Below are 26799 nucleotides of genomic sequence, written 5' to 3' on the forward strand. Positions count from 1 at the left end.
TTTTACTGTGGTGGATGCCCCTTGTTCTTACAACGGTATACTTGGCCGACCTGCCCTGGCCGATTTCCGAGCTGTAAGCTCCACCTACCATCAAAAGCTGAAATATACTGTGGGGAATGAAGTGGGAGTCGTAGGGGGAGATCAGAAATCCTCACGACGTTGTTATGTAGATGAGGTAAAGCAGGAAGTCAAAAGATCTCGGATCGAGGTGGGGATGATTGTGACCCAACCAAATGTGACCTCCAAAAAAGAGGTTCAGCTCACATCAGAAGAGGAGCCAGAAACAGTAGAAATAGGGGTCCAACAGAGCGTCAGAGTGGCGGCTGATCTTGATCCCGGAACTAAGCATGATCTGCTGACCTGTTTGAAAGCTAATCTTGATGTATTTGCTTGGTCCTCACAAGAGCTCCGTGGGGTCAGCCCCGAGATAATGGAACACCGCCTCAATATATTTCCTGAAGCACGGCCAGTCAAACAGAAGAAAAGGCATTTTGGTCCCGAGAAGGACAAAGTAATAAAAGAACAGGTAGACGAGCTCCTTAAGGCAGGGCACATTAAGGAGGTCTTTTTCCCAACATGGCTATCAAATGTTGTCCTGGTCCCCAAGAGCTCCGAAAATGGAGAATGTGCGTCGACTTCAGAGATCTTAACAAGGCTTGTCCAAAATATTTCTACCCCTTGCCGAGGATAGACCAACTGGTTGACTCCACCGCAGGTTATCAGTACTTATGTTTGATGGATGCCTATCAGGGATACCATCAGATCCCCCTAGCAGAGGAAGACCAGGACAAAGTGAGTTTCATCACCTCCGAAGGGACGTTCTGTTATGTGGTGATGCCTTTCGGTTTAAAAAATGCGGGAGCCACCTATCAAAGGCTCATGGACAAAGTTTTCTCAGCTCAGGTCGGAAGAAATGTGGAAGTTTATGTGGATGATATTCTTATAAAGTCCAAGAATTCAACCGATCTCATAGAGGACCTCCGCGAGACCTTTGCCACTCTAAGATCTTACGGGCTAAAACTCAACCCCCAAAAGTGCACTTTCGGGGTCAGAAGTGGAAAGTTCCTTGGATACATGGTAACGGAAAGAGGAATCGAGGCCAATCCTGAGAAAGTGAAAGCTATTCAATCTATGACACCTCCTGGGAATCTCCAGGAGGTCCAGAAGCTTGCCGGGAGAATCGCCGCTTTGTCTCGATTCATTTCAAGAGCGGCGCATCGAAGTCTGCCCTTCTTCCAAGTTCTCAGGAAAGCTAAGAAGTTCGAGTGGGATGAAGAATGCGTGAAGGCATTCGATGATCTAAAGAAGCATTTGGCGGAGCTCCCCATATTAGCCAAGCCAGCCTCAGGGGAACCATTATATGTCTATCTCTCGGCCACTGAGATGGCTGTCAGTTCAGTCTTGGTCAGACAGAAAGGCACCGAACAAAGCCCAGTATATTACATTTCTCATGCCCTCAAAGGAGCGGAGCTCAGATATACAGTTGTGGAGAAGCTTGCTCTGGCTTTGGTCACAACCGCTCGAAGACTGAGGCCATACTTTCTATCTCACCCCATTATGGTCCTCACTAACAGTCCTCTCGGGAAGATAATGACTCATGCTGATATCTCGGGAAGGTTGGTGAAATGGACCACCGAAATGGGAGAATATGACATTCAATATGGACCCAGGACCGCAATAAAGGCACAAGCTTTGGCCGATTTTCTTGCTGAGACTTTGCATGTTGATATAGAAGATCTTTGGAAAGTATATGTGGATGGTTCATCCGCCAATGAAGGCAGTGGAGTCGGTGTGTTATTGATCTCTCTGAAAGGGGATGAACTAAAGTTAGCTGTGAGACTAGACTTTAGGGCATCCAACAATGAGGCAGAATACGAGGCGGTCTTAGCGGGTCTAAGAGCAGCACGGCAAGTCGGAGCTGCTCGGGTCCACATCTTCTCTGATTCTCAGCTGGTGGCCAACCAAATGAATGGATCCTATGATATCAAGAATGAAAGACTGATAGAATACGTAAAAGCGGTGGAGGCGGCTAAAGAACTCTTTACAGAACTGGTTTTTAAGCAGATCCCCAGGGAGGAGAATGAGGGAGCCGACTCCCTCGCAAAAATGGCAAGCTCACTCCACAGTTGGAAATCAAGAGAGGTGGTGGTCCAAGTAGAACTAAGTCCTTCTTTGCACTACCCCTCTCCTGAGCTCAAAGACAATGACTGGCGCGCCGAGTTATTGGATTACATGAAAGATGGAGTGCTCCCCGAAGATCCAAAAAAGGCATACAGGATGAAGCGAAGGAGCCTTCGGTTCATACTGGTCAACGGAACTCTTTACAAGAGGTCAGCCTCTCGGCCTCTTCTCAAGTGCTTGGGTCCCAAGCAATCTAACTATGTGCTAAGGGAGATTCATGAAGGCTGTTGCGGAAATCACTTGGGATCTTACCTTCTAGCGCGAAAGGCACTCTTGGCCGGATATTTCTGGCCCACTATGTTAAAAGACGCTCTAGCCATCGTCATCTCATGCGACAGCTGCCAACGTCATGCTAAACTCCAACATCAACCGGCGGCACTAATGAAGAGTATTGTGGCAGCCTGCCCATTTGACCAATGGGGGATCGACATTGTGGGACCTTTTCCCACGGCCCCAGCTCAGAAAAAGTTCTTGCTTGTTGCTATAGATTACTTTTCAAAATGGGTGGAGGCTGAGGCTTTGGCTAGGATAACTGAAAATGAGGTACTCAAATTTCTCTGGAAGAACATTGTCTGCAGGTTCGGGGTCCCGAGGAAGTTGATATCTGACAATGGAAGACAATTTCAAGGAAGCCGGATCCAAGCCTGGTGTAAAGAGATGAAGATCCAGCAGCACTTCACCTCTGTGGCCTACCCTCAGTGCAATGGCCAAGTGGAGGTCACTAACAGATCCTTAGTGCAGAGCCTGAAGACCAGACTTGGGAACGCAAAAGGTAATTGGGTGGAGGAACTCCCCAGCGTGCTTTGGTCATACAGGACTACTTCTAAGATAGGCACGGGGGAGACGCCTTTCAGCCTGGTCTATGGAAATGAAGCCGTGCTTCCGGCGGAGATCGGTGAAGAGACACCTCGCGTAATATTCTATGATGAGCAAAACAATGAGAGGCGAGCAGCAGACTTGGATTTCCTGGAAGAAAAGAGGGAAGTCGCGGCCATAAGAATGGAAGCTTACAAGAGACGCATAGCCCAGTCTTACAATAAGAAGGTCATTCAGAAGAGCTTCCAGGTTGGAGACCTAGTTTGGAAGAAGGTTCAAGAAGAGAAGGTCGGAAAGCTCGATTCAAGATGGGAAGGACCGTTCAAAGTAGTGGAGAAGCTTAGCTCAGGTGCCTATTACTTAGAAGACTGGGCAGGGAAGAAATTGAAGAGGCCATGGAATGCTTATCACCTCCGCAAATATTATGCTTAGATATTGTTAGAAGCTTTAGTTTTTTATGTCATTTACTTTCGATGCAAGGACGTCAGGTTTTAATGCTTTATTCAAATATATTAATCAAATTATGCATTTTGTGTTAGAAATTATTATTATTGCAGAAAAGGGGTTTTCACCCTCAGCAATTCAGGAGCCCAGAGCTCATCTCATCTCAGGAGCACCAGTGCTCACCTCATCTTGGTTACGCCAAGTATGAAAAGGGTTTTCACCCTCAGCAATTCAGGAGCCCAGAGCTCATCTCAATTCAGGAGCCCAGTGCTCATCACAATTCAGGAGCCCAGAGCTCATCTCATCTCAGGAGCACCAGTGCTCACCTCATCTTGGTTACGCCAAGTATGAAAAGGGTTTTCACCCTCAGCAATTCAGGAGCCCAGAGCTCATCTCAATTCAGGAGCCCAGAGCTCATCTCATCTCAGGAGCACCAGTGCTCACCTCATCTTGGTTACGCCAAGTATGAAAAGGGTTTTCACCCTCATCAATTCAGGAGCCCAGAGCTCATCTCAATTCAGGAGCCCAGAGCTCATCTCATCTCTGGAGCACCAGTGCTCACCTCATCTTGGTTACGCCAAGTGTAAAGGTTTTCACCCTCAGACAGTTCAGGAGCCCAGAGCTGACCTCAGCTCGGCATAAACTTTACGGTTCAGTGGTCGTCAAGTATTATGCCGAGCTCCTGGGGCCGAGCTCATCTCTCACGGCATATTATTGTGTCTGACCGAGCTCCCATGGCCGAGCCGATCTCACCGCTGTTTTATCTTACCAATTGTTGAGTGTTGGGCCGAGCTCCAAGAGCCCAGCCGACCTCTCTCAGCGTGACATTGGTTTATTATTTTGTTGTGTCGGGCCGAGCTCCAGGAGCCCAGCCGACCTCTCTCCATGTGACCTCATTGGTTTACTATTTTATCGTGTCTGGCCGAGCTCCAAGAGCCCAGCCGACCTCTCTCAGCGTGACCTCACTGGTTTATTAGTTTATTGAGTTCTGGGCCGATCTCTTAGGGCCCAGAGTGATTTCATTAAATTGATTTTATCAAGTTCTAGGCCGAGCTCCAGGAGCCCAGCCGATCTCTCTCAGCGCGACCTCACTGGTTTATTAGTTTATTGAGTTCCGAGCCGATCTCTTAGGGCCCAGAGTGATTTCATTAAATTGATTTTATCAAGTTCTAGGCCGAGCTCCAGGAGCCCAGCCGATCTCTCTCAGCGTGACCTCACTGGTTTATTAGTTTATTGAGTTCTGGGCCGATCTCTTAGGGCCCAGAGTGATTTCATTAAATTGATTTTAGCAAGTTCTAGGCCGAGCTCCAAAAGCACGGCCGATCTCTATCAGGGCGTCATCAGGTTATTTTTCCCTAAGCGTTTTGCTGACCTCACAAGAGACGAAATAATGAAATGAGTCTTCATTAATATTCAGTACAAGGATAAAGGGAATAAAAATGAAAAGGACCTGGGGTGGGGAGCCTAGCTACTCAGACTTCCGGGGGGAGGTTATCCACAATCTTTTGAGCATCAAGAAAATCAGCTGAGGATCCCTCCGGAGGGTAACCAGCCTCCTTGAACTGAGCTACAGCACCGTCAAAACCTACGTATATGAAGCCAAGGGCCTTCTCAGCAACGGTAAGGGCAAATTCTTCGGACTTCAGGAAGTCCTCCTTGAAAGCCTCAGACCCCTTTTCTAGGTCGGCAAGAGCGACCTTGGCAACCTCCTGAGCAGCTTTAATCTCCTCCTGAGACGCCTCGAGTCGGACCTCCGCCACTCGTAGCTCATTCTTTAATTTCAGGGCCTCCGCTGCAAAGCCCTGGCGCATATCATCCTCCCGCCTCTTCGAATTGGCCTTTTCCTTCTCCAGGGCCTCCGTAAGGTCAGCCAGCTTTTTCTCCAGCTCGGCTGAGGTGGTCTGCAAGGCCCTCGTATCCTTGGAGGATTGCTTCCAAAAATTGGTGGCCCGGAAGGCCACCTCGGCATTCAGTAAGACAGCCTGAACAAAGGGAGCGGTCAAAAAAAAAAAAGAGAGAGAGAGATAGAAGAGAGATAATCACCTCAGCGCTGGCAGAAGTTGACCTAGAGACGAGCTCCGACCAATTGAGCTCTTCAAGGAAGTCGGCATCAGCCTGCGAGACGACGTCCCGCAGCATGGCTCCAGCCAGAGAAGTGGGCCCCGACCCATTATCCGGAGGTCATCCCGGTACATGTCGTAGAGGTTGGATCTGCAACGGAGGACCTTGGAGCGAGGGTCCGGCCTAAACTGACGCAGGGGCACAGCCTCATTCTGAAAAGGCCCGAGCTCCCCGCTGCTGCCGGACTGATCCACTGGGCCAGGGGTGCCCGGGGCACGGCGCTTCCTGGAGGGTGCACTCTGAGAAGCCTCCAGAGCCTCGGTAACGGCCACCACAGTGACCTCCTCAGTACTAGCCTCGGCAACCACAACCTTGCCTTTGCTCGCAGCATCCGAGCTGGCCTGCTGCCTCTTGCGGGCTGCAACCTTTTGGATCAGGGCATTCATGACTCTACTTGCTAACACAAGTAAAAAATAAAGGGGAAGTCAGATCTATCATAAATATACGTGTCAAAATATATATATATATATATATATAAAATTTTTGCTGAGTATTAGGACGAGCTGAGTTCCATACCCTCATCGCCCTTGGGAGTGACTTTGGCCGAGCTGAGCCCATAGTAGCGCAAGAGGTCCTCAGCTAGAAGGGTGGGGGTATGGAAACGCCGACCCTGGATGGCCCCGAAGGGCCCCAGAAAAGCCTCACTCTTACGGAAGCCCGAGATGGGACAGGGGAGCTCGGGGAGAGCAACCCTCCATTGGGAACAGATGTCCCACTGATCGGAGGGTTGAACAAAGAAGAAATGGTTCTTCCAATATTTGTTAGAACTCGGGGCCCCCTCGAAGAACTGACAGTTTGGCCGAGCTGAGAAGTAGAAGGGACCCTCTTCTAACCTCTTAGGGAGGTAGAAGTGGGAGAAGGAAATAGGGTCAACTTCGAAACCTAAGGCTTTGAAAAGAACTACATAATTACACAAGGTACGGAAGGCGTTGGGGGTAAACTGGCCGAGGTGAATTTGGTAGAATTGGCTGAGCTTTTGGAAGAAATGGGGTAGAGGGAATCGAAGTCCACCCTCTAGTTGGTCCTGATAGAAAGTGTAATAGCCAGGATGGGGGTTGTTCGCCCTCTCCTCGGAGTGAGGGAATATAAAATTATAATCAGAGGGGGCATAAGAGAGAGCTCGGATGCGAGGCTCATCCGAGGCATCCAGCCACGAAGGGTGGAGCTCAAACCAGGGATCAGACGTCCTGATCGGCTCCATGGGGTGGCTGAGACTGAGCTGGTTCAGGGCTGCGCCATCATCACCAGTAACGAACCGGGGGTTGACCCTCGGAGCCTCGGGACACACACCTGACCCCGAGACGACCTCCGTGTGGGGATCATACTGATCCACCTCTCGGAAGATCCCCTCGGAGGTCGACAGGGAAGAACGATTGGGGGAGACCATAATAAAAATACATATTGAGGATTGGGAGAGCTAGAATAAGTAGGAAAAGGAGAATTCCTTTGGGGGGTCAGAACCGAGGTGAGGAGATCGAAATGTAAAGTTTGATCGAGTGGGGTTGGGATGGTATTTATAGAGGGACCTTGAGAAGATCGGACCATCGATTTCGGGCGACGTGGACGGCTTGGATCTTCTCGAGAAACGTGCAACTAGCCGTTGGCTTGACAGGTGGCAGTGACGGTTCATATTTAGGTCGGGAGCCTATAGGGCTAAAAATGACGCGCCTCAGCCCTTCACAAAGCTCAGAACAGGTCATAGAATGACTAATCCAATGTGGCTAGGGACCGCGGGTCTCAGCTCAGCTCAAACAGAAATATGTCAACTCAGCACAGCAAAGAGCCTTACCTAGCAGAACGGTTCAGTTAGGAAATTCATCTGACAGCTCAAGACAGTCAAAGAAGCCAAAGACTCAGCTCGGCTAGAGGTTTTGCCTCTCACATCAGGACAACCAGCACGTTGTCACGAAAGATCAGCACAGCCTACAAAATTCTAAGCTCAGTATAGCCAAGGGCCACCGAAAGCTCACGCAACTACGAGCCTCTGGTTTGTAACGTCAGCTCACCCAGTCACTCGGTCATCTTAATCTCAGCACGGTTCAATGGTTTTGAGCTCAAAGTAATCATAGGCCACCGAGAGCTCATACAACTACGAGCTTCTGGTTTTCAACGTCAGCTCGACTTGAGGGGGGGACTCGCGATACCCCTGGATGGACGATGGGCTCGGCCCGCTCTCGATGGCCCATTTCGTTGGAAGCCCAGTACTCAGAAGAGCGGGGGAGGTCATCTGGGAGGTCATCCCAGCCGACCTCCCATATCAGCAGTTCCGTCGATCCATAAAGTTTAGCCGATCTCCCGCGCCGACCTCCCCAAATGGAGCCGAGCCGACCTCCAAAACGGCGAAGTCGAGACGATTGGAGACGTCTCGGCCGAGCTCCCGAGCCGAGCTCCCATAAGGTCCTGGCAGCAGGCGGGCTCATACCTACGAGAGCTCTGACTCAGACGTTAGATGCGTAGCCCACAAAGATCAAAGCCCAAAAAGGTAAAGCCCATTAAAGATCTAATCAAATCTGGCACAATATCTAAACCAAATCCGGTGCAATATCTAATCAAATCTTCCGGAGATTCTGAGGATCTAAATCTACCAAACTAGGACTCTGTTGTTCTCCTATAAATACCAGGTTCCGTTCATTGTTTTAATTCATTCATATATTCACATTCTCTCAGCACGCACATTATTCTCTCAGTTTTCTATTCTCTGACTTGAGCGTCGGAGGGGCTACGTCGGAACAACCTTCCGGCCCCCTTCTAACACTCTTGTTTGTGTTTCTTGATTTCGAGGTGTCCGATCCGAGCTCCCAAGGCGAATATCCGACCCCCAAGCCCCTCTCCTAGAGTGTTATCCGAGCTCCACCAGTGAAGATCCGACCTCCTAGTTAGCATCACCGATTTCAGCAACATCATTAGTGATGGACGATTCAACGGTGGCCATGCTGGGATCTAGATAGCAGTTGCCTGGATATGGTATACGTATATCGGGTCCGTACCCACAAAGAAATCGGCCCGATTGAACCCAGACATGACTGGATCAACCCAATTGCCAACTATTAATCCGCTCAAACCCGTTTGTCAGATATTTATCTTTGAAAACAAAATCTCGTTTTCTCATGAAAGAAACCATTCTAAAAAAAATAAAAATTGTGATGCAAATATCCAATTCGACTCACGAAAAAATATTATTTTTTAGGTCAAAATATTATTTTTTATTTCAAATACGAATAAGATAATATTTTTTATTTCAAATACGAATAAGATCTGACATTCTCACAAAAACAAAAGACTTGCTTCGAAGTTTACTGATTCAGTTTATTTAAAGTTGGATTTTTACCCGGTCAACCTTGATTAGCAGAGTGCCAGCTGATTAAGTTTACTTCTTTATCATCGCATATTAATATCTAAATTACGTGTTAGCGATTTTTGAGAAGTTATATATGTATGTATATTAAATTCAAATTTTATGTGAAATATTTTTTTTAGAATATAATAATACTGGTATAATTTTTTCTTTATCTAAAATTTTATTTGAAAATGGCATGACAGTGTATCTACGACATACAAAGCATAGTCCGTAATGTGAAAATTATCTTGAATATTATCATTAAGCCAAACAATCAAAAGGCACCTTAAGGTTATGATCCCGGTAACAACAAACAAGAGAATTGATATTATTACTACTTTTGGAATTCTAAGGCATTATAACCTTCGACTTAACCTTCACGGATCAAGTCCAAAGCTGAAATGTTGATACAAATTACATTTGATCATCTTAAACAGAAATTCCATTAACCAAACATACCAACAACACAGTTTCACAAATGGGGTGCAGCAGCGGCGGCAGCAGCGGAAGAATAAATCATGAATCCATGAGAGTTGATGCATTCCCCTTAACATCTTAATCCAATTACTAAACACAGATATTATGGAGCCTGATTCGGTATCTTTACACTAGAAATAGGTACCTTCGGGGGGCTGGACCAGCTTACGGTTATGAGGAGCAGCCATCTCTTTCTTCAACTGAGTCAGTAAGTCTTCCATGGTGTACTCTCTTTGCCAATTTGACAGAAGTCCAAACTTTTTTGCTTCCACCTATATGGTAGAGATCACACATCAATAATTCCACTTGTACATGCTTTGACAGAGCTAGGAGTTACAAAATACACTTAACTTGATGAGAATTTAATAAAATGGTGTTTCGTGGAAAAATCAACATAAAACCCAGGGGAAAAAAGGTTTCAAGAGAGTTTAGAGCTCAAAAGATGAGATTTTATCCCCATATAGATAGATTGAAGTGACATTAAAAAACAAGAAAAATCATTCAACTCCATCTTACACCTAGTCTTGTCTGTATGCGAATAACTATGATACAAGCCTTGATGCAAGTATAAAGCAGAAAAATATTTAAACAAACTAGTTTATTTCTATATTCACAATCTCAAAACGATACAGTGACAAGGTCTCTCTATGACAAAAGTATTGAGATAGATATGAGATACTTGTGTTCATACCGCTCCATTTTCATGGTTTACGCATGTCATGTTAATCCGAGAATGGAAACGGACTGCAGGAGGCTTCTCTGGATAATCTTTGTCGCAAAAGAGCTTCAACTGGTATATTCGCCCGTCATGTACAGACTAACAGGAAAAAGATTTCAACGCATTCAAGTTATTGGGACGGATTTAGGTGAAAAATATTTAACAAACTACAGTCAGCTACTAAGCTCAACATTTAATGGGGGCAATACGCATTAGAAAATTTATGTTCTCTCGAGAAATGAAAGCACACTTGCTGAAATTAGAGCCATTCTACTGAAATATGATCACAATCTACAACTAAAGTAATTACAGCGCAAAATATTTTTAAGGAGTCTATAAAAGTTTGTAGGATGAACGTCAAGTACTAATGCAGCGCTGTCATCTAATGTAGCATTAAAATTTTAATGGGATTCATCCCAACACAAAAGGATACATTCATATCCACTGAACAATCACCACAGGCAATGGATTCTAGCATTACTAACTAACATAACTTAAACCTACAAACAATTCCACTTAACATAGATGAAGCAACTCGGAAACCTTGTATCCATAATCCTCACACGATAAAATATATATTTTTTATAGTGTCTATGGAGTACTAATCATCTATGAATTCTCTTGTAAAAGATTAAATGTATAATGCACCGATGCACAAGAAAAGGTTTGAATTCACATCACTGCCCATCAAAATGAGATGACATGTAAGAAGATGCTCACATTGTGAGGACCTATTATGGTACCAGTCCAGGATCGCATATAAATGTCATCTCCGTCATCCATTCCATAGCTTACAGTGCCATCTCCAATTCCCTTTTCTCCACGTTCGAGTTCCTCAAGCAACCTGAAGTTTCGAGGGACTGCAAAAAAGTATGAAGTTTTCAGATGTTAAATTACAAACATATCATGCAAACACTTAAACGCCAAAAGGAGTAAGTTGAATAAAACCAAGTACATGTTTCCTGAGCTTATAGCTGGAAATTTGGTTCCCATGATATTCATGAAATGAAAAATCTAAATAAAACCATCTCAATCTTTTCCTCACTACTACTCAAAGAACCAGTAATAACTGTGACATTTCGCACATAAAGTAAACACTGTTAATAAACACAGTCCCGTCGATAACACGCAGAAACAATCTAGCGACTGAGAAGAAATCAAAATTCTAACGCGCTTACAAATATTCACAGGATGATAAATTATCCAACAAGTCATCCATTAAAAGTAAAGAAATCAAATAGAAGCTAGATTAATCAACTCCATCACAAAATACCTTTCAATAACACTTTTCCGAAGTTAACAACACAAAAGGGTTTAGATAATCAACAGAAGCATAAATTAATATCCATAGGCATAATTTGATCAATCAACTCAAAAAGAACTACCAGCACATAAAAAAAAAATCCAGCATTTTCACTCTTACACCAACTGTTCAATATAGTATGCGCCCACGCACTATTTTTCACAAAATCCAACAACCATTTTGCAGATTAACCATGAAAAATCGGCAAAAAAAATTCAGAGAAAACAAGAGATTGAAAGAATAAATCATTTCAAAAAACTTTTTCTTCGTGAACGGAAAGAGAGCTGACCCACGATGCTGGATCCTCCCGAACAGAGGGTCATGGCGTCTATACGAGAATCAGGATATGAAAAGAGATCGAAGCCAATCGCAGCAAGAAAGATATTTTGGAGAAGACGGCGTTGATATAATCTTGAGATTTTAAGAGAGATTGATGATTGGGACTTCGAAGGAGTAAATCTTACAAAGAATGAGGATTTAATGGGATTTGAATTTTTAAAAACAATAAAATTATTTTTATTATTAAATTTATATAACTTATTTATAAATTTTAATTTTTTTTAAAATTTTCTATTATTATAAATTCACTCTATTAGATATATATTTGAGAAAATCAAATAAATTTTTGTATACTTAAAAAAATGTATAAAATATTTTTTTACTGGTAACTTTATTTTTAATTTTATCCCGATAAACTGTATATTTTTCATTTATGAAAAATTTATTTAATAAAAATACTTGTTATATGGTCAAAATTATTTTTGTTCTTTGATAAAAAAAGAGTATTTATAGAATATTATTAATAAAAAAATAATTTAAAAATAACCAATACACTCATCAGCTACTGTTGTTGAGCAGGTATACTACCGCGCACAAGTGAGCACTGACAGCCTTTTTGAGAAAATATTCAACAACTATTCAACTATTCATCGTATAAGTATGTCATTTACATTCTATTTAAATTATTTAACCTAAGAATAGGTCTCTTGTAAAACAATCTCATGAATCTTTATATGTGAAACGAGTCAACCCTACCGATATTCACAATAAAAAATAATACTCTCATGAATCTTTATATGTGAGACGAGTCAACCCTACCGATATTCACAATAAAAAATAATACTCTTAATATAAAAAATAATATTTTTTCGTGATAACCCAAATAGAAGATCCGTATCACAAAATACGACTCGTCTCACACAAGTTTTTGCTTTATCGAATTATTGAAACTCAATAATATTTAGTCAATCCAAATAAGTAACAGAAATTTGAAAACAAATCCATCAGTCCAAGCGAAACATAAAACCTTCACTATCCATGACAAACTTGCACAAAATACAGCGACACCCAACAGAGAAATCATGCCGTGAAAGATTAGAGGAAAAGAAACTGAAAAACAGCACTCGTCAACAATAAGGTTTATATAATGATGTTATACTTTAAATTCACAATAAGAAATCTCACGGACGAAAAAGGAAGTTGCAGCAGAGAAAAGAAATCCAAGAGAGTTGATAGGAAAAAGCCTTCATGGACTTTTCCTTTTACATTTTAATGCCGAACTACTATATGTTTTGTAAACCATTACATTAAAAATACGTCCCTTCAGGAGGCTGGACAAGCTTGCGATTGTGAGGAGCAGCCATCTCTTTTTTCAACTGTGTCAGTATGTCCTCCATTGTGTACTCTCGCTGCCAATTAGCTAGAAGTCCAAATTTCTTGGGTTCCACCTGGACCATAAACAAATAAGATGGGCATTATAATATCCTCACTCGACCATAGTTGCATATTCTTGATAAAAAAATCATAATATGAAAATAGACAAAAGAGATAATCGTGTTCATACCACTCCACTATCGTGGTTTACACAAGTCATGTTGATCCGAGAATGGAAACGAACACTGGGAGGCTTTTCCGGATAATCTTTATCACAGAATAGCTTCAACTGGTAAATACGCCCTTCATGTACGGACTGAAATTGGAGAAAAAATTCATTCAAGTAATTTTCATTGACATGGCAAATGTTCAATGAGCAAAACTGAATGTACGTGGAGTACAAATAAAATAAACAAGGGATAAAGCCAACATGTTTCAGTTGTATCACTTCTACAATAATTTCACGACCATAGTATTCAGATCAAAACACTCCATGAGAGTACTTACAAATTAGCCTAGGAATGGGGTGTGTGTGTGTGCAACTGAACAATGAGGTTAGATGAAATAAACATAGGATACTCACATTGTGAGGACCTATAATAGTACCAGTCCAGGATCGCATGTAAATATCATCTCCATCATCCATTCCATAGCTTACGCTGCCATCTCCAATTCCCTTTTCTCCACGTTCAAGTTCCTCCAACAATCTGAAATTTCGAGGGACTGCACAAAACTAGAGATCTTGAGATGCTAAAACTTTCCATAATAATCAAGCTACGACAATTTAAAAAGCATAGATACTGGCAACTAGAGTTCCATTTATCATAATTGACTAATGCCAAGTGTTAAGAGAACTGAGCAACAAAAATGTAAACAATTTGCATTTACTCAAAGAAGAAGGAATATCATATAGGAAGTGAAGTCCATACTGCATGATATCAACTCGAACTTGATTTACCAACCACCAAGCCAACAAAACTCATGGGAATAAATTCAAAATCATGCCACTAAACACCATTTTCAAGATTTTTTCTTGACTTCCTAGAACAAACATATATTTAAAAAAAATAACTATCTATGAATTTTTAAGTCCTTTTGAACTTATAATAACAATAAATACATAACACAAGTACACAAAAGGAAATACTAATTTTCCTTCTGAGTGCCAATCAATAATCTCAATGGTGGACCAGTTCAAGATTTAGGTTAGTCTTTAAACGAGGAAATATTTAGCTTTATAAAACACAACACTCAGATTGAACAAAAGAACAAGCAGTATATGAAATAATCCGTTCACCCTACAAATAAATAATCAAATTATTCACCTAAACTTTTTAAATCAAAGTCTTCCGTCAATTCATACCAAAGACAACAGTAAATCCATTCAATCAACATCTCCCTTAGTTTCTAGTCGATATAGAAAACCACGGATTCAAGCATGAAACTTGAATTAAAACCTGAACCGTATAATAGTGATATTCGACTTAACAAGAACAACACGCAGTTAGTAACCAAGAATTGACTCTTAAACCACGAAATCCAACAACCCATTCGCGGATTTGCCTTTAGAATAACGGAAATCGATCAAAATATAAGAAATCACAAGATTGAACGAAATAATAACACTGGAAACCTTCTTTCCAAGAGATGAATTAGTATTTACCCACGACGCTGGATCCTCCTGAACCAAGGGTCATGCTTCGATATATGTATCGGGTTTCGGAGCAGATATCGATTCGATGGAGGATGAAAATTTGGGTGAAGGCGATGCGATGGCCGCCGATTCTGAACGCAAACAGGAAAGGATAAATTATTTAGTGAAAAAGCCGAATAAAGCTGATACGAAATAAATTATTGGAAGATATTTTTTTTAAAAAAAATTATAATAAAAATTACTGTCACTTCCATGTATTAAGCAATTTTTTTTAATTAGTTGGGTCACTTAATTTTTTTAATAAAAAATAAATTAATAGAATCTGTATTTGAACTAGAAAAGATAAAAATTAATTGAGTTGTATCAAAGAATATATTTTTTTAAGTTTAACTACAATGCTTGGGACAATGTAGCATCAATCCATTGATCAAATAGCTTTATATCATTAAGAGCACTGCGAAACCAAATTCTTGTACAATGCTTAAAATCCTTGGTGTTTTATGCTTTATGGATTGATGCCTGACATCCTCTTTGAGAGGAGAATGTGGTTTGCATTATTTTCCCTTCATTTTGGTTCTCTTAGAGAGCAGGAAACACGGGCTAAATAGAAAAACTTGTATGTGTGGATGAATGTCAATTATGGTGCATTGGTCTTAAGTGGTCACCATGATCCTAGATAGATCACAATAAACCTTTCAATGGATGGTTATGAGATTGGCAAGTTTCTGGTTGGTGTCTTTCGAGATACATAATTATAGAATGGGGACTGTATTCATAGCCATCCAGATAAACCACTGTAGGGATGATGATTGTTGGTTGATGGAATAATGTTTCCAGCATACATTTCTCATGAACATGGTCTTAGAGTGATACATCAGCTACATGCAGACAGTTTCTCGAAGTTGGAGCAATGATTCTGCTGGCTATCATGCTAGAATGACTAGAATAGTTTGTCACTGACACATAATCTTCCGAGTTTTCGAGTAGTGAATTGTGATACGACAGAAAACTTTGATCTGCCTTGCTTATATATGCTACTGGATTGATACTTTTTTCACAGGGTACATTTCCATCAATTATTTGATGAGTGCATTGATGAGATATCTTGTTAAGCGGTTCGAGCTCACATCAAGAAATCAAAAGCCATTGCAACGAAAGAATCTCGGAGATTTATAGTTAACTTTTTCATTTCAATCCAGTGATATACATGCGCACGTCTTGGAACACCAACATCTAGATGAGCAACACCGGCGCTGTGCTTTTCAATTTTGGTGCTTAAACAGATGGCAGAGGATTCTTTGTTGATGAATTTACAAGTCAAGAGGTGGATAAACTCAAGGTTTTCTTTATGGATTATGAAAGCTTCTGTCTGCCATTTCCCATCCTATTTAACATTACCTTAGACTCATCTTGGAAATTGATACGAGGTTCGTAGTTCTGTAGTTGTGCCTATGTTATATGAGTGCAGCTGCTGCTGAGGTTCATCGGTTTTGTAGTTGAGTTGGTAAATAAAAGTATCCCGTCATATATTTACAATCGTGGAACTAAGAACAAATTCACCTTATTTCATGATTTCGTTCCATATGAGAAAAAAATATTTATTTAGTTTAAATTTGGCCATATCAAATGAGAAATAAATTTGTATCTTGACACAATTTCAAAACGTACATCGTTTTTAGTTTACTTGAACAACTCGAATGTAAGATCGAACATTTATCATTTTACAAAAAATTTTAACTAATCACAAATCTTTAAACCATACAACATCTCAAGATTTTAAGTAAGTATCACGGTTCGATCACTCTCGTTACAAGTACAACTCTTATCACAAAGACAATTATTTCATCTAAACATAAAAATATATTGATTTTCTTAATAGATTTAAGCCAGGGAATTGAAAATAATAGCTGATTTATAATAATGGAATCTGGAGTAAATTGTAATGGATGAAAAACTGAAGATTGCTTTTAGTGCCAATTGGCGCAAAAACAATATAAAAAGTAGGTGAAGATGAGCATTGAATGGGAAAGATAAGGGAAAATAGTTTCCATTGAATTCAAGTTTGTATTTTTAGCATATGATGTAATAGCTTCATTTTTCCCAACGGTCTCAATTACACTTGCATTTATTTGGTATTAATGGTTCTCAATCTAATACGCCACACTTTTCTCCTCTGGTGCAATTACAAAATCATCCTTCCTCTGAATGGATTAAATTGACAGAATTCGTGTTAAACTAGTAAACGTTGCGGTGAATGAACTTTTAGAAACACAAGGTTAATGTTATTGCATATATCGATTGACATAACTTTGCATTCAAGTTAGGTATCACATCAAGCAATTTTAAGGGGGCTTAATTTTTCTCATTTTGATATACTTGCTCTTGAAAACGGATCGGTGCTTGGACATTTTTTTGGCTTGTGTGATGCTGTGATTTGCTGTGATTCGGTGAAGAACTCAGGCATGTCTTGAAAGGCTTTAAAAAAATGCGGACCAGAAATCACACAACATTTTGATAAGAAAAACTTTGGTCATGAACATTGTATTTTGTAAGAGATCATTAACACCACTGCTCGACCGGAACAACTTCCTCGACTGCTTGAAAAAGGAGAGAAACATAAGTAAGGGAATCGAAGAAAGCAGCACCATAAAGGCTCCACTCTTTTTTCCTTCTTTTTTGCGCATACTGAACTGGAAATGGAACATCAATGGTGCTACTTTCTGTATACTTGAGGATGGGGGAGAACTACCTAGTAATACTAATGACAGAATTTCAAGATTTTGATCATTCTTTGGACTTCTAACTATTATGTCTTGTTGATGGTGAGTTTCTTATCATGGATTATGTCGAGTAAAACAGTGCTCTTGCATTTGGGGCATCGGGGATCCTCCTCTGCCAGCATAACATACATGAGGCACCTCGGGCACCCTGCCAGCATCATGGATGTCGCTTCTGGGCTGGTGGAGTATAGGAGGCCCTCTTCTTGCTGGTTTGTCTCCAACGACAAGCATGAGCGAGTTGGAGAAGCCGGGGATGATTGGCTTGGGGACTGGACTCGAGGACTGCTCACTTTTGGTGGGGACAAATTCAGCTTCAGATCGAGTTTCGGCCCATTCCTTTGACTCATAGCTTCCAAGATTGTTGATATGAACGTAACCCTTTTTCTTCTCTTTGAAATAGTATATTCCAGCTGCACAACTTATTACAACAAAAGAAGAAACTGGTGAGAAAAAGAAGTCTGAATTACAACTGAGTTTCTAATATTAACTTTTCTCAGACTTGAGGAATAGGATTGATTAGCTCATGTATTTGCATATCATATTTGAATAAGGCTGTAATTGCACCAGCAACATGAACTTGCTGAAATATACGTCTTACTTTGTTGGTTTTGGACCTCAAAGAGCCATTATATACACACACAGGCGCGAGAGGGTTGAAGAGAGGAGAGATGGGATTTGCTTTAAAGTGTATATAATTATGATGAGAGGTGGAAGGTGTAGAAAAAACAGTTGTGTGTAAAAAAAGTTATTGAATGGAGTTGGAAGAATGGTGGGTAAATTGGCTATGGCACTCCTTTTGTTATTTTAAATTGGTTTGCAAAATCTATGTGCTTAAAAACCCTACTTGTTTTCTGAATTGATAGCTAAACTCCCTAGCTGTGTTTATATATATATATATATATAGTTTTGATATGTTGCACACCTACCGTGCACACCTATGTGAGCATCGATGAGGTGTCACTCACCCATTGGATGCGTAATTTTTCTATATTTCATCACATCCAATGGATGAGTGACACCTCATCGGTGCTCACATAGGTGTATGCACGGTATGTGTGCAGCATATCAAAACTATATATATATATATATATATATATATATATATATATATATATATATATATACCAAATCAGGATTCCCAAAATTGAAAATATCCATATGAATATCATGAACCATTTCTCGTTGTAGATAGATTTATGGTCATTAATTTTTCATCTTGGCACAAGAATTCATTTCGAGGGGAAAAATTGACATGCAAGCATTTGGCATCCAAAATCTGGTTTGGACCTAATGTTAATGAGCACATCATAAGGTATCAGACTATTTGTTTTTTTTTTCCACACATATCATTGTTAGTTGTTTCTATTTTTCTAATGCAGTGTGTATGGTGAGCATTTAAACTTTCAAGATTTCTTAAATAATTTAACTGTATTGTTGATTTGTTTGTTCTGAAGTCATAATTTCCATCAGTGTCATTTATTGTTAGTTAATGTGTAAGTTGAATTACGAAATATTTATGGAGGAAGTCAATTTGTTTAAAATGCGGTCTCAGTCGCAATTGTTGAATTTAATAAGATGATGTCATGAGTTGTTAGGTTAAATAGGGAATTTTTAGAAAATATATGTTGTAAAATCATTGAAGATTCTTTTTATTGAAACATATAAAACAATTTTTTCATCTTCGTCCTATGGTCGATTATAACGAGGATAAAAAAATATATACATGTAAACCAACTCACCTAATCTGACAGTTATAAAACTATCAAAATTGATTAAGGTAATCCCGTCTCATAAAATACGGGATTTATGTATGTAATTTCCGACCACCAAAACGGCGGGACGGCCCACCTCGTAGGCATGTTCCGACAGCAAAAAAAATTTATGTACTAACACCAATATTTGAATGGTTGTAAATTTTTATGATTTTGGGAATTTAGAATCCGTCTTCACTACTAAGCATAGGAATAACGATCGAGGGGAAAGGTTTGAAACTAATTCTGAATTTTGAATTATCTCAAAAGTGTGTGTATAGCAATATATTTAAATAAACTTCAATTTTGACGTGCATGCACTAAAGGAATTTGACAAAAACTTGTGTGGGACGGTCTCACGGATCGTTTTTGTGAGACAGATATCTTATTTGGGTCATCCATGAAAAAATATTATTTTTTATGCTAAGAGTATTATTTTTTATTGTGAATATCATACACACTCACAGATAAAGATTCGTGAAACCATCTCACAAGAGACTTACTCAAGAAATTATCATGTCAAAACGAGGGCAAGGCTTAATTATGGCACGCTTGGTCCAATAATACCTGAAATTTATTTTAAAACATGGTCAATATTAGGAAGTGGAGGTTTCTTAGAGCATCTGCATTGGTGGGTGTTATAACACCCACCACCTCATAGAAAATCGTGGGGTCCACATGCCACGTACATATTATATTAACGCATCTATTCTCTCACATTCATTTTAACATTCACACTCATTATTTGTGGGTCCCGCTATCCACTCATTCATCTTACTCTTATTTTACATTAAATAAATTCAATTTCAAATTTTTTAAGAAATTTAAATTATTATTATTTTATATTAATAATAATTTATTTTTATATATTCAATACGTAAAATAATTTAATTTTATGAGTGTCATTTACTTAAAATTAAAAATTTATTATAAACCTAAAATAAAACGGTACAACATATAATAATAAATAACACTTGCATAAAAATAAAAGAAAATAAATTAAATTTAACAGAAGATGCAAAATACTAATTCAAGAATTGTTGTTGTATTGTGATCAAATATGTTCAACTAAGTCGGCATGAAGTTGGTGATGCACATGAGTGTCACGTATTTCGGAATTTGTTCGGAGATATTCATGAAATCCTCGGTTTGAGCCCTAGACGGGTTGTGCGGGTTCGTCACCTTCATCGTTGTACCAATTTGTCACGTGAACCTCCTCATCTTCGATAATCATGTTATGTAAAATAATGCATGCTAACATAATATATTTTAACTTTTTTCTGTACCAATAACGAGCTGGACCTCTGACAATTGCCCATCGAGCTTGGAGCACCCCAAATGCTCGTTCAACATCTTTTCTTGCAAACTCTTGTCTTTCCTTAAAAAGCCTCCTCTTTGGATCCTCCGGGCAAGGAAAAGCCTTAACGAAAGTGGCTCATTCCGGATATATTCCATCTGTTAAATAATACCCTCTTCGTATATTGAGTTTCGTTGACCATGAAATTAATCTCTGGTGCATTTTCTTGCAAGACGTTATTGAATATGGGAGATTCGTACAACACGTTAAGATCATTACGTGAACCGGCGACACCAAAGAATGCATGACATATCCACAAGTCTTGAGACGCGACCGCTTCAAGCACGATTGTCGGTGACCCATGGCCTCTTGTAAACTGGCCTTTCCAAGCAACTGGGCAATTTTTTCATTCCCAGTGCATGCAATCAAGACTGCCCAACATTCCAGGGAACCCGTGCCTTTCATCATGCATATGAAGAAGACGTTGAACATCATCAGCATTTGGCCTTCTCAAATATCGATCACTAAATAAGTTCAACCACATATCCGCAGAACTTGAAAAGACACTTGATGGCAGTTGATTCACCCATGCGTAGGTACTCGTCAAGATGGTCGGCCGGGACTCCATACGCCAATTGACGAATTGCAGCCGTGCATTTTTGTAGTGGTGACAAGCCTTTTCTTCTCGCAGCATCGTCTTTATGCTGAAAATACGGTGAACGATCCTCAAGTGCATTCACTATTCGAAAGAATAACTCTCTTCGCATGCGAAATCGTCTTCGAAATATTTGATCTGGATACACCGGGTTTGTGGAGAAATAATCATTGAAGAGCCTCGCATGCCCGGCTTCACGATTTATTTGGATGAACCTTCTTCTTCGCCGCATCACGTTATTACTTTGACATGATTCAACTATTTGTCGACTTTGTTGAAGTATCAATGACATTAGCTCTTTCCCCGGATCATAATCTTCGTCATCAACTTCAACTTGGACTTCGTTTTCACTTGTCGAGCTAGAGGTTGAACTACTGGAATATTGAGACATTGTGGAGTAAACAAATTCAAGTGTATCTGTTTGCCAAATTGTATGTTTGTAGAATGAAGAATTGTATAGTACAAGGTGTCTATTTATATTGAAATTTGCAACGGCTATATTCCAACGGCTACTTTGCAACGGCTATTTTGCAACGGTTATATTCACCAACGGATACTTTAAACCAATACATTAAATAAGTAACAACGTTTAGCGACGGTTTTTGAAAATCCGTCGCTAAATGTCCAATTTCTTTGGGCGTTAAAATAATCCAAAACACGTGGGGCCCGCGTGTCAGCAAATCGGCGACGGTTTCTATAAAGCAGTCGCTAATAGCGACGGGTTTTTCAAAAACCGTCGCTAAGTGTGCAATTTTTTTTAAAAAATAAACTGACACGCCCCACACCCTCTCTCATGTGAGTGAGCGTTATAACGCCCACTCACATTGGAGAGTGGGTGTTAAGGGTGTTAAAACCCCTTTAACACCCAATGTGGGTGCCCTTATTATTAACAGTACATTCCGTGCACGCAAGTCCGTGCAGGTGTTGCGTGCGTATACAATTTTTTTTCTAAATTCATATTAAAATAAAAGTCATATCGTAATTTTAAAAATTAGTTGGAGATTAAATTATAATTTGAGAAATATAATATTAAAAATAAGTTAAAACGATTTTTTTGAAAAAAAAAATTTGTACGTTGTTATAAAGATAATTTGAGAGCAAAATGTTGGCATCTTTTTCTCGACATATGCATTATATATAGTATAGATTATTACTATTATATTATGATTATTATTATTGTTTTATCCAATTATTGTAATTATTATTTTGGGATTAATCTCAAGATAATTTCGTTGACTTTGAATATTGATGACATTAATACATCATTAAATCATGTCCACCGTAATAACTGCCGATATCACCGAGCTAAATTTTAAATAAAAACTAAAATTAATTAGGGAATAATAGGGGGAAAAACAGAAACCGAAAGATTTGTGGGGACCCGGACGCTAATTCATTCCTTAATCGTCTTCAGGAATGATTCAACCAATTATAATAAACAGGATCTAATTTTTTTTTTCTTTTTTAAAACAAAGCGGAAACGTAATGTAATTCAATTCAGATTACATATTAAACATAATTATACAAATCTTTTATTATATACAAGAATTCAACTAGGTTCAACTATATATCAGTGCTGAATCCTAAGTTGCTTCGAAGCTCGGATCTCCACGCTATCTAGTCCAGTCTCGTTCTCTTCTTGACCCTGATTCCATCACACCTGTTGTCATGCACACATACAAACAAGACAACAGCCGGATAACTCCGGTGAGAATTACATTCTCAGTATAAATCATGTATACATGCAATCATAAAAACAATATAAAAACATATAACAGATATGTCTAACATGTATTCAAATCAGAATATAAATCCATGTCAAGAATAAATCCTATTCTAAACATGTACCATCATGAGGAACATACTCATCATGTACCATATTCAGGAACATAATCAACATAACTCAATATACACTATCAATTAGACTCATGACGTCACATTTAAGACTAGACTCAATCCTAGTCTAGGGATCTCGGTTTCCAGAAGTCAGCATTCTCATATCGACCAACAGTAATAGAAAAGACTCCAGTTCTATCCACGTCGATAGGGTATCGATCACCAGTAATAGAAGAAATATCAATTCTATCCACATCGATATGGTATCGATCACCAGTAATAGAAGAAGCTCATATTCTATCCACATCGGTATAGTATCGATCACCAGTAATAGAAAGAACTCCAATTCTATCCACATCGATATAATATCGATCACCAGTAATAGAAGAAGTTATGATTCTATCCACATCGATACGGTACCGATCACCACTAATAGAAGAAGAAGCTCCAATTCTATCCACATCGATATAATATCGATCATCAGTAATAGAAGAAGTTATGATTCTATCCACATCGATCGCCAAACATCCGGTGACAGACTTTGGCACAATCGCCAATACATTATCTTGTGACATCGTGCAATGTGCCCGTGGCGATCCCACCACTATCAGGCACTTCTGTCACAAGATTACTCGTCTAATACCTGCTGTCTATAAATCAAGAGAACAAGTACATCAATCAAATCAATACAATAAGGTAAAGTATGTGATTTAGGGAAACTCGAGCCAAACCTTACTCGAGTTGTGCAATCCCAACTCAACATTAATTTATACCTTTATCTTCTCGGTCCGACGAAGACGAAGTATCGAAGTCAACTCTGTCCATACCCAATCTGATAATGACAATCGAATAGATACAATATCAGTACATAACTCAGTTCAAAACCTGTTCTGATTAATACTCAAATCAAAACATAATCTGATCAATGTCAATCGACATATGATACCACAATACAATCTCACCCAATACCGAATCTGCTCAATATCAATCGACTGATGTTTCGACGACATAACAATACAGTCTCGATAACCCCGTCAATTTCAACACCACAGATATAATACCAGAACTCATAATCGATATCGGTGCAATTCATAATTTCAATAACAACACCAATCTGATATTGAATCTCAGTTAATCAATTCCAAAAATCATAACAATTACATAATCAGTCCGTTTCTTATTCTGACTTCGATTCTGTGATGTCTAACATGTCAAGAACATCATATATGAATCCCATTCAATTCTGACAACATCATAATTTCAGAACATGTCAAAACGTAACAAAACTTACGTCCCGTTGTAGCCTACGTCGATAGTAACTCGGTACTGAAGTCGGATTACAATTCGGACAGACGGATTTGGAACGATTGTAACTTGAAGCACAAAATCAATTTTTCCTTCGGAGACCCTCGGTTCTTTTCTGAGGAAAGATTTGCATGTACACACAACACACACACACACACACACACACACACACACACACACACACACACACACACACACACACATATATATATATATATCCACGTCGCACGGTGAGGCCAAATGGCTTGTTCTTGTTCTGCATGACTCGCGCATATGCGCGCTCAAAGTCCGCGCATATGCGCCGGAAGCCTTATCCAACCACTGGACTACTCGCGCATATGCGCGCACATAAGTCGCGCATATGCGCGAGACCTACTGTCTCGTGCCTCCCCTTACTCGCGCATATGCGCGCCTTCTGCCGCGCATGTGCGCCAACCTTTCTGCCCTGCTCGCGCATATGCGCCGCTCACGTCGTGCATATGCGCCGAGCACTCCACTAGGCTACTGGACACCTCGCGCATATGCGCGTCCTCACGCCGCGCATATGCGCGGGGTCTTCTGTCCACTCCGCGCATGGCTCGCGCATTACGTCGCGCATGTGAGCGAGCACACCTCCTTATACATATATTTCGCGTCTTTTCTCATCTTTTCCGGTCTAATACGTTCCGTCTACAATCACTTCAATTAATCAAGAAATCATCTCAGATTAATATCAGATTACAGTAAATATACCCAAATCATTTCCGATTACGGTAATCAAATTCTCGGGCCTTACAAGATTGACCTCTAAAATAATGTTCAATAATAATTTTAAAAGTGGTATGATTTCACCTCAATAGAACTTTTATTTAATACTCAAATAAATTTTTGAAAATTTTTTTTATTGCAAAATATAAAAATTTAATTTTTTTTCCAGTTAATAGTTTTGAAATTGTGAATGCATCGGGATATAAAAAGAAGAAAACAAAGTGCATTCAAAGTACAATAAACATTTGTAGTTTGTTGTCCCAACCAAACCTCATCAAAAGCTGGTCAAATTAAAGAAGAACAATCAAGTTAGATCGTGGTCACCAGTTTCTTTAATTGACATTCATTTAAGTTTCCATGAAAGGGAAACCAAAAAATTTTAGTTTATTAGTTTTTTAAAAAAATAATAAAAAAAAATATTTTGTTTTAGAGCAAGCCCATCTGCAATTAATTTCTTGTTGCATTTTCCTGTGAGGGCTTTTATTATCTTTTGATCATGCGAGGTGATCCAACTAAGATGTATATTAGTCGAGTTAAATAGTATCAGATTCGAGCTTGACTCATTTAAAATATGTACTAGCTTCGAACTCGATTCGAGTTTTTATCTTGAGGTTCGAACTTGACTCATTTTAAAATTATTAAGCTCGCAAATAACTTGAACTCGACTCGTTAATAGTTCATTTATCACGTTTAACAAGTCTGACTCAAGCTCGGCTCCTTAAGATGACTAGTTTTTGAACTCGTTAAACAAGATCATTTTCCTATGATGGCTTTTATTCGAGGTGGTCCATCAGTGTCTAGATCTAAATTTCTAAATATTTCATCAGCTAGGCATACTGGGTTTGCCTAGCGCGGTGTGTGGTTTATCCGATTAATATAATTTGCAGACTACTATGTTAAGCTCGAAAGTTTTTCAGATGCGGTTGCGAATTCTTCGTCTCAAAAAATGAGATATGATATATATTAAAGAAAACTTAGTTGGATTGAATATTAGAATCCATTGTCCTGATTGCATGTACATCTCAAATATAGTTGACTGAATTTATATTTTCATCCAGTTCTGGTGGATATATTTATTGTATAATAATGTTAGAATTTTTTAAAGCTGTTTGAATAATTACAAGTCAAGTTTTTAAAAATAATTTGTAGCATACAACATGCATGCTATCACAAAATAAATAAACTCATTAAGTGCAACCAGTACGGTCAAGCTTAATGAGCAGACAACTCTTAATTAAAAACTATATAATGATCTTGAAATTAAACATCCAATAATTCACATTAATTACACGTTTTTCATTGCATTTTATGCTTGATCAAGTCAACCATTTTTAAATAAATTTGATGTGTAAAAATACTAACAAAACGGACAAGACAGTCGGGTCTGATCGCAACCCACCACCTCACCCACTATTTTAGGAATTTGAATCTTCTACTTTGTTGAAAACACATAATCAAGTGTTGTGTATTTTTTTATACGAGATGATCACATGATCATCTCATTTAATCTGACAACTTTTTAAATTTATCTCATATGGTGTGATGTCCACGAGATGATCACATGTGTAAAAAATGCACAACACTAAATGCTGTCTTTCTAACACAATAGAGAATCCAAATCCGGCATTTTAGTGGGGTGGAAGAATGACTCAACGAAACTAACCCATTTTCACATATCTCCGTTTATTATTAAAACAATATTATGCAGTGGATCGTAATACGTT

At 39.4% G+C, this 26799-nt stretch overlaps 2 protein-coding genes and 1 long non-coding RNA gene across 4 annotated transcripts; all 3 read right to left on the minus strand.

Annotated features, from left to right (window-relative positions):
* Positions 1 to 9203: 9203 nt before the first annotated feature.
* LOC142540140 (ubiquitin-conjugating enzyme E2 variant 1C-like) lies at positions 9204 to 11855 on the minus strand. Its single transcript, XM_075646083.1, has 4 exons — positions 11687 to 11855; positions 10815 to 10954; positions 10068 to 10193; positions 9204 to 9648 (listed from the first exon to the last, which is right to left on the minus strand). The coding sequence occupies exons 1-4, from the start codon at positions 11718 to 11720 to the stop codon at positions 9508 to 9510; spliced, it is 441 nt and encodes a 146-aa protein (XP_075502198.1). The 5' UTR covers positions 11721 to 11855; the 3' UTR covers positions 9204 to 9507.
* Positions 11856 to 12803: 948 nt separating this feature from the next.
* LOC142540141 (ubiquitin-conjugating enzyme E2 variant 1C) lies at positions 12804 to 14881 on the minus strand. 2 transcript variants are annotated; one of them, XM_075646084.1, is made up of 4 exons: positions 14714 to 14881; positions 13634 to 13773; positions 13241 to 13366; positions 12804 to 13124 (listed from the first exon to the last, which is right to left on the minus strand). In XM_075646084.1, the coding sequence occupies exons 1-4, from the start codon at positions 14745 to 14747 to the stop codon at positions 12984 to 12986; spliced, it is 441 nt and encodes a 146-aa protein (XP_075502199.1). In that variant the 5' UTR covers positions 14748 to 14881; the 3' UTR covers positions 12804 to 12983. The 2 variants fall into 2 exon arrangements, with proteins under 2 accessions (XP_075502199.1, XP_075502200.1); XM_075646085.1 differs by having other exon boundaries at positions 14684 to 14863.
* Positions 14882 to 17674: 2793 nt separating this feature from the next.
* On the minus strand, positions 17675 to 18519 carry LOC142538954 (uncharacterized). Its single transcript, XR_012818769.1, has 2 exons — positions 18062 to 18519; positions 17675 to 17902 (listed from the first exon to the last, which is right to left on the minus strand). It is a non-coding gene; the product is annotated as an uncharacterized LOC142538954 (long non-coding RNA).
* Positions 18520 to 26799: the final 8280 nt, after the last annotated feature.

Source organism: Primulina tabacum, chromosome 3, assembly GCF_025594145.1.
Source record: "Primulina tabacum isolate GXHZ01 chromosome 3, ASM2559414v2, whole genome shotgun sequence".
NCBI lineage: Eukaryota > Viridiplantae > Streptophyta > Magnoliopsida > Lamiales > Gesneriaceae > Primulina > Primulina tabacum.

Coding starts and splice junctions, on each gene's coding strand:
- LOC142540140 (XM_075646083.1), bottom strand. CDS start 11,720: ATGACCCTCTGTTCGGGAGGATCCAGCATCGTGG. Junction 10,955..11,686: donor GGGAGGATCCAGCATCGTGG/GTCAGCTCTCTT, acceptor ACTTTTTTGCAG/TCCCTCGAAACTTCAGGTTG. Junction 10,194..10,814: donor CCATAATAGGTCCTCACAAT/GTGAGCATCTTC, acceptor TTTTCCTGTTAG/TCTGTACATGACGGGCGAAT.
- LOC142540141 (XM_075646084.1), bottom strand. CDS start 14,747: ATGACCCTTGGTTCAGGAGGATCCAGCGTCGTGG. Junction 13,774..14,713: donor AGGAGGATCCAGCGTCGTGG/GTAAATACTAAT, acceptor AGTTTTGTGCAG/TCCCTCGAAATTTCAGATTG. Junction 13,125..13,240: donor TAAACCACGATAGTGGAGTG/GTATGAACACGA, acceptor TTTATGGTCCAG/GTGGAACCCAAGAAATTTGG.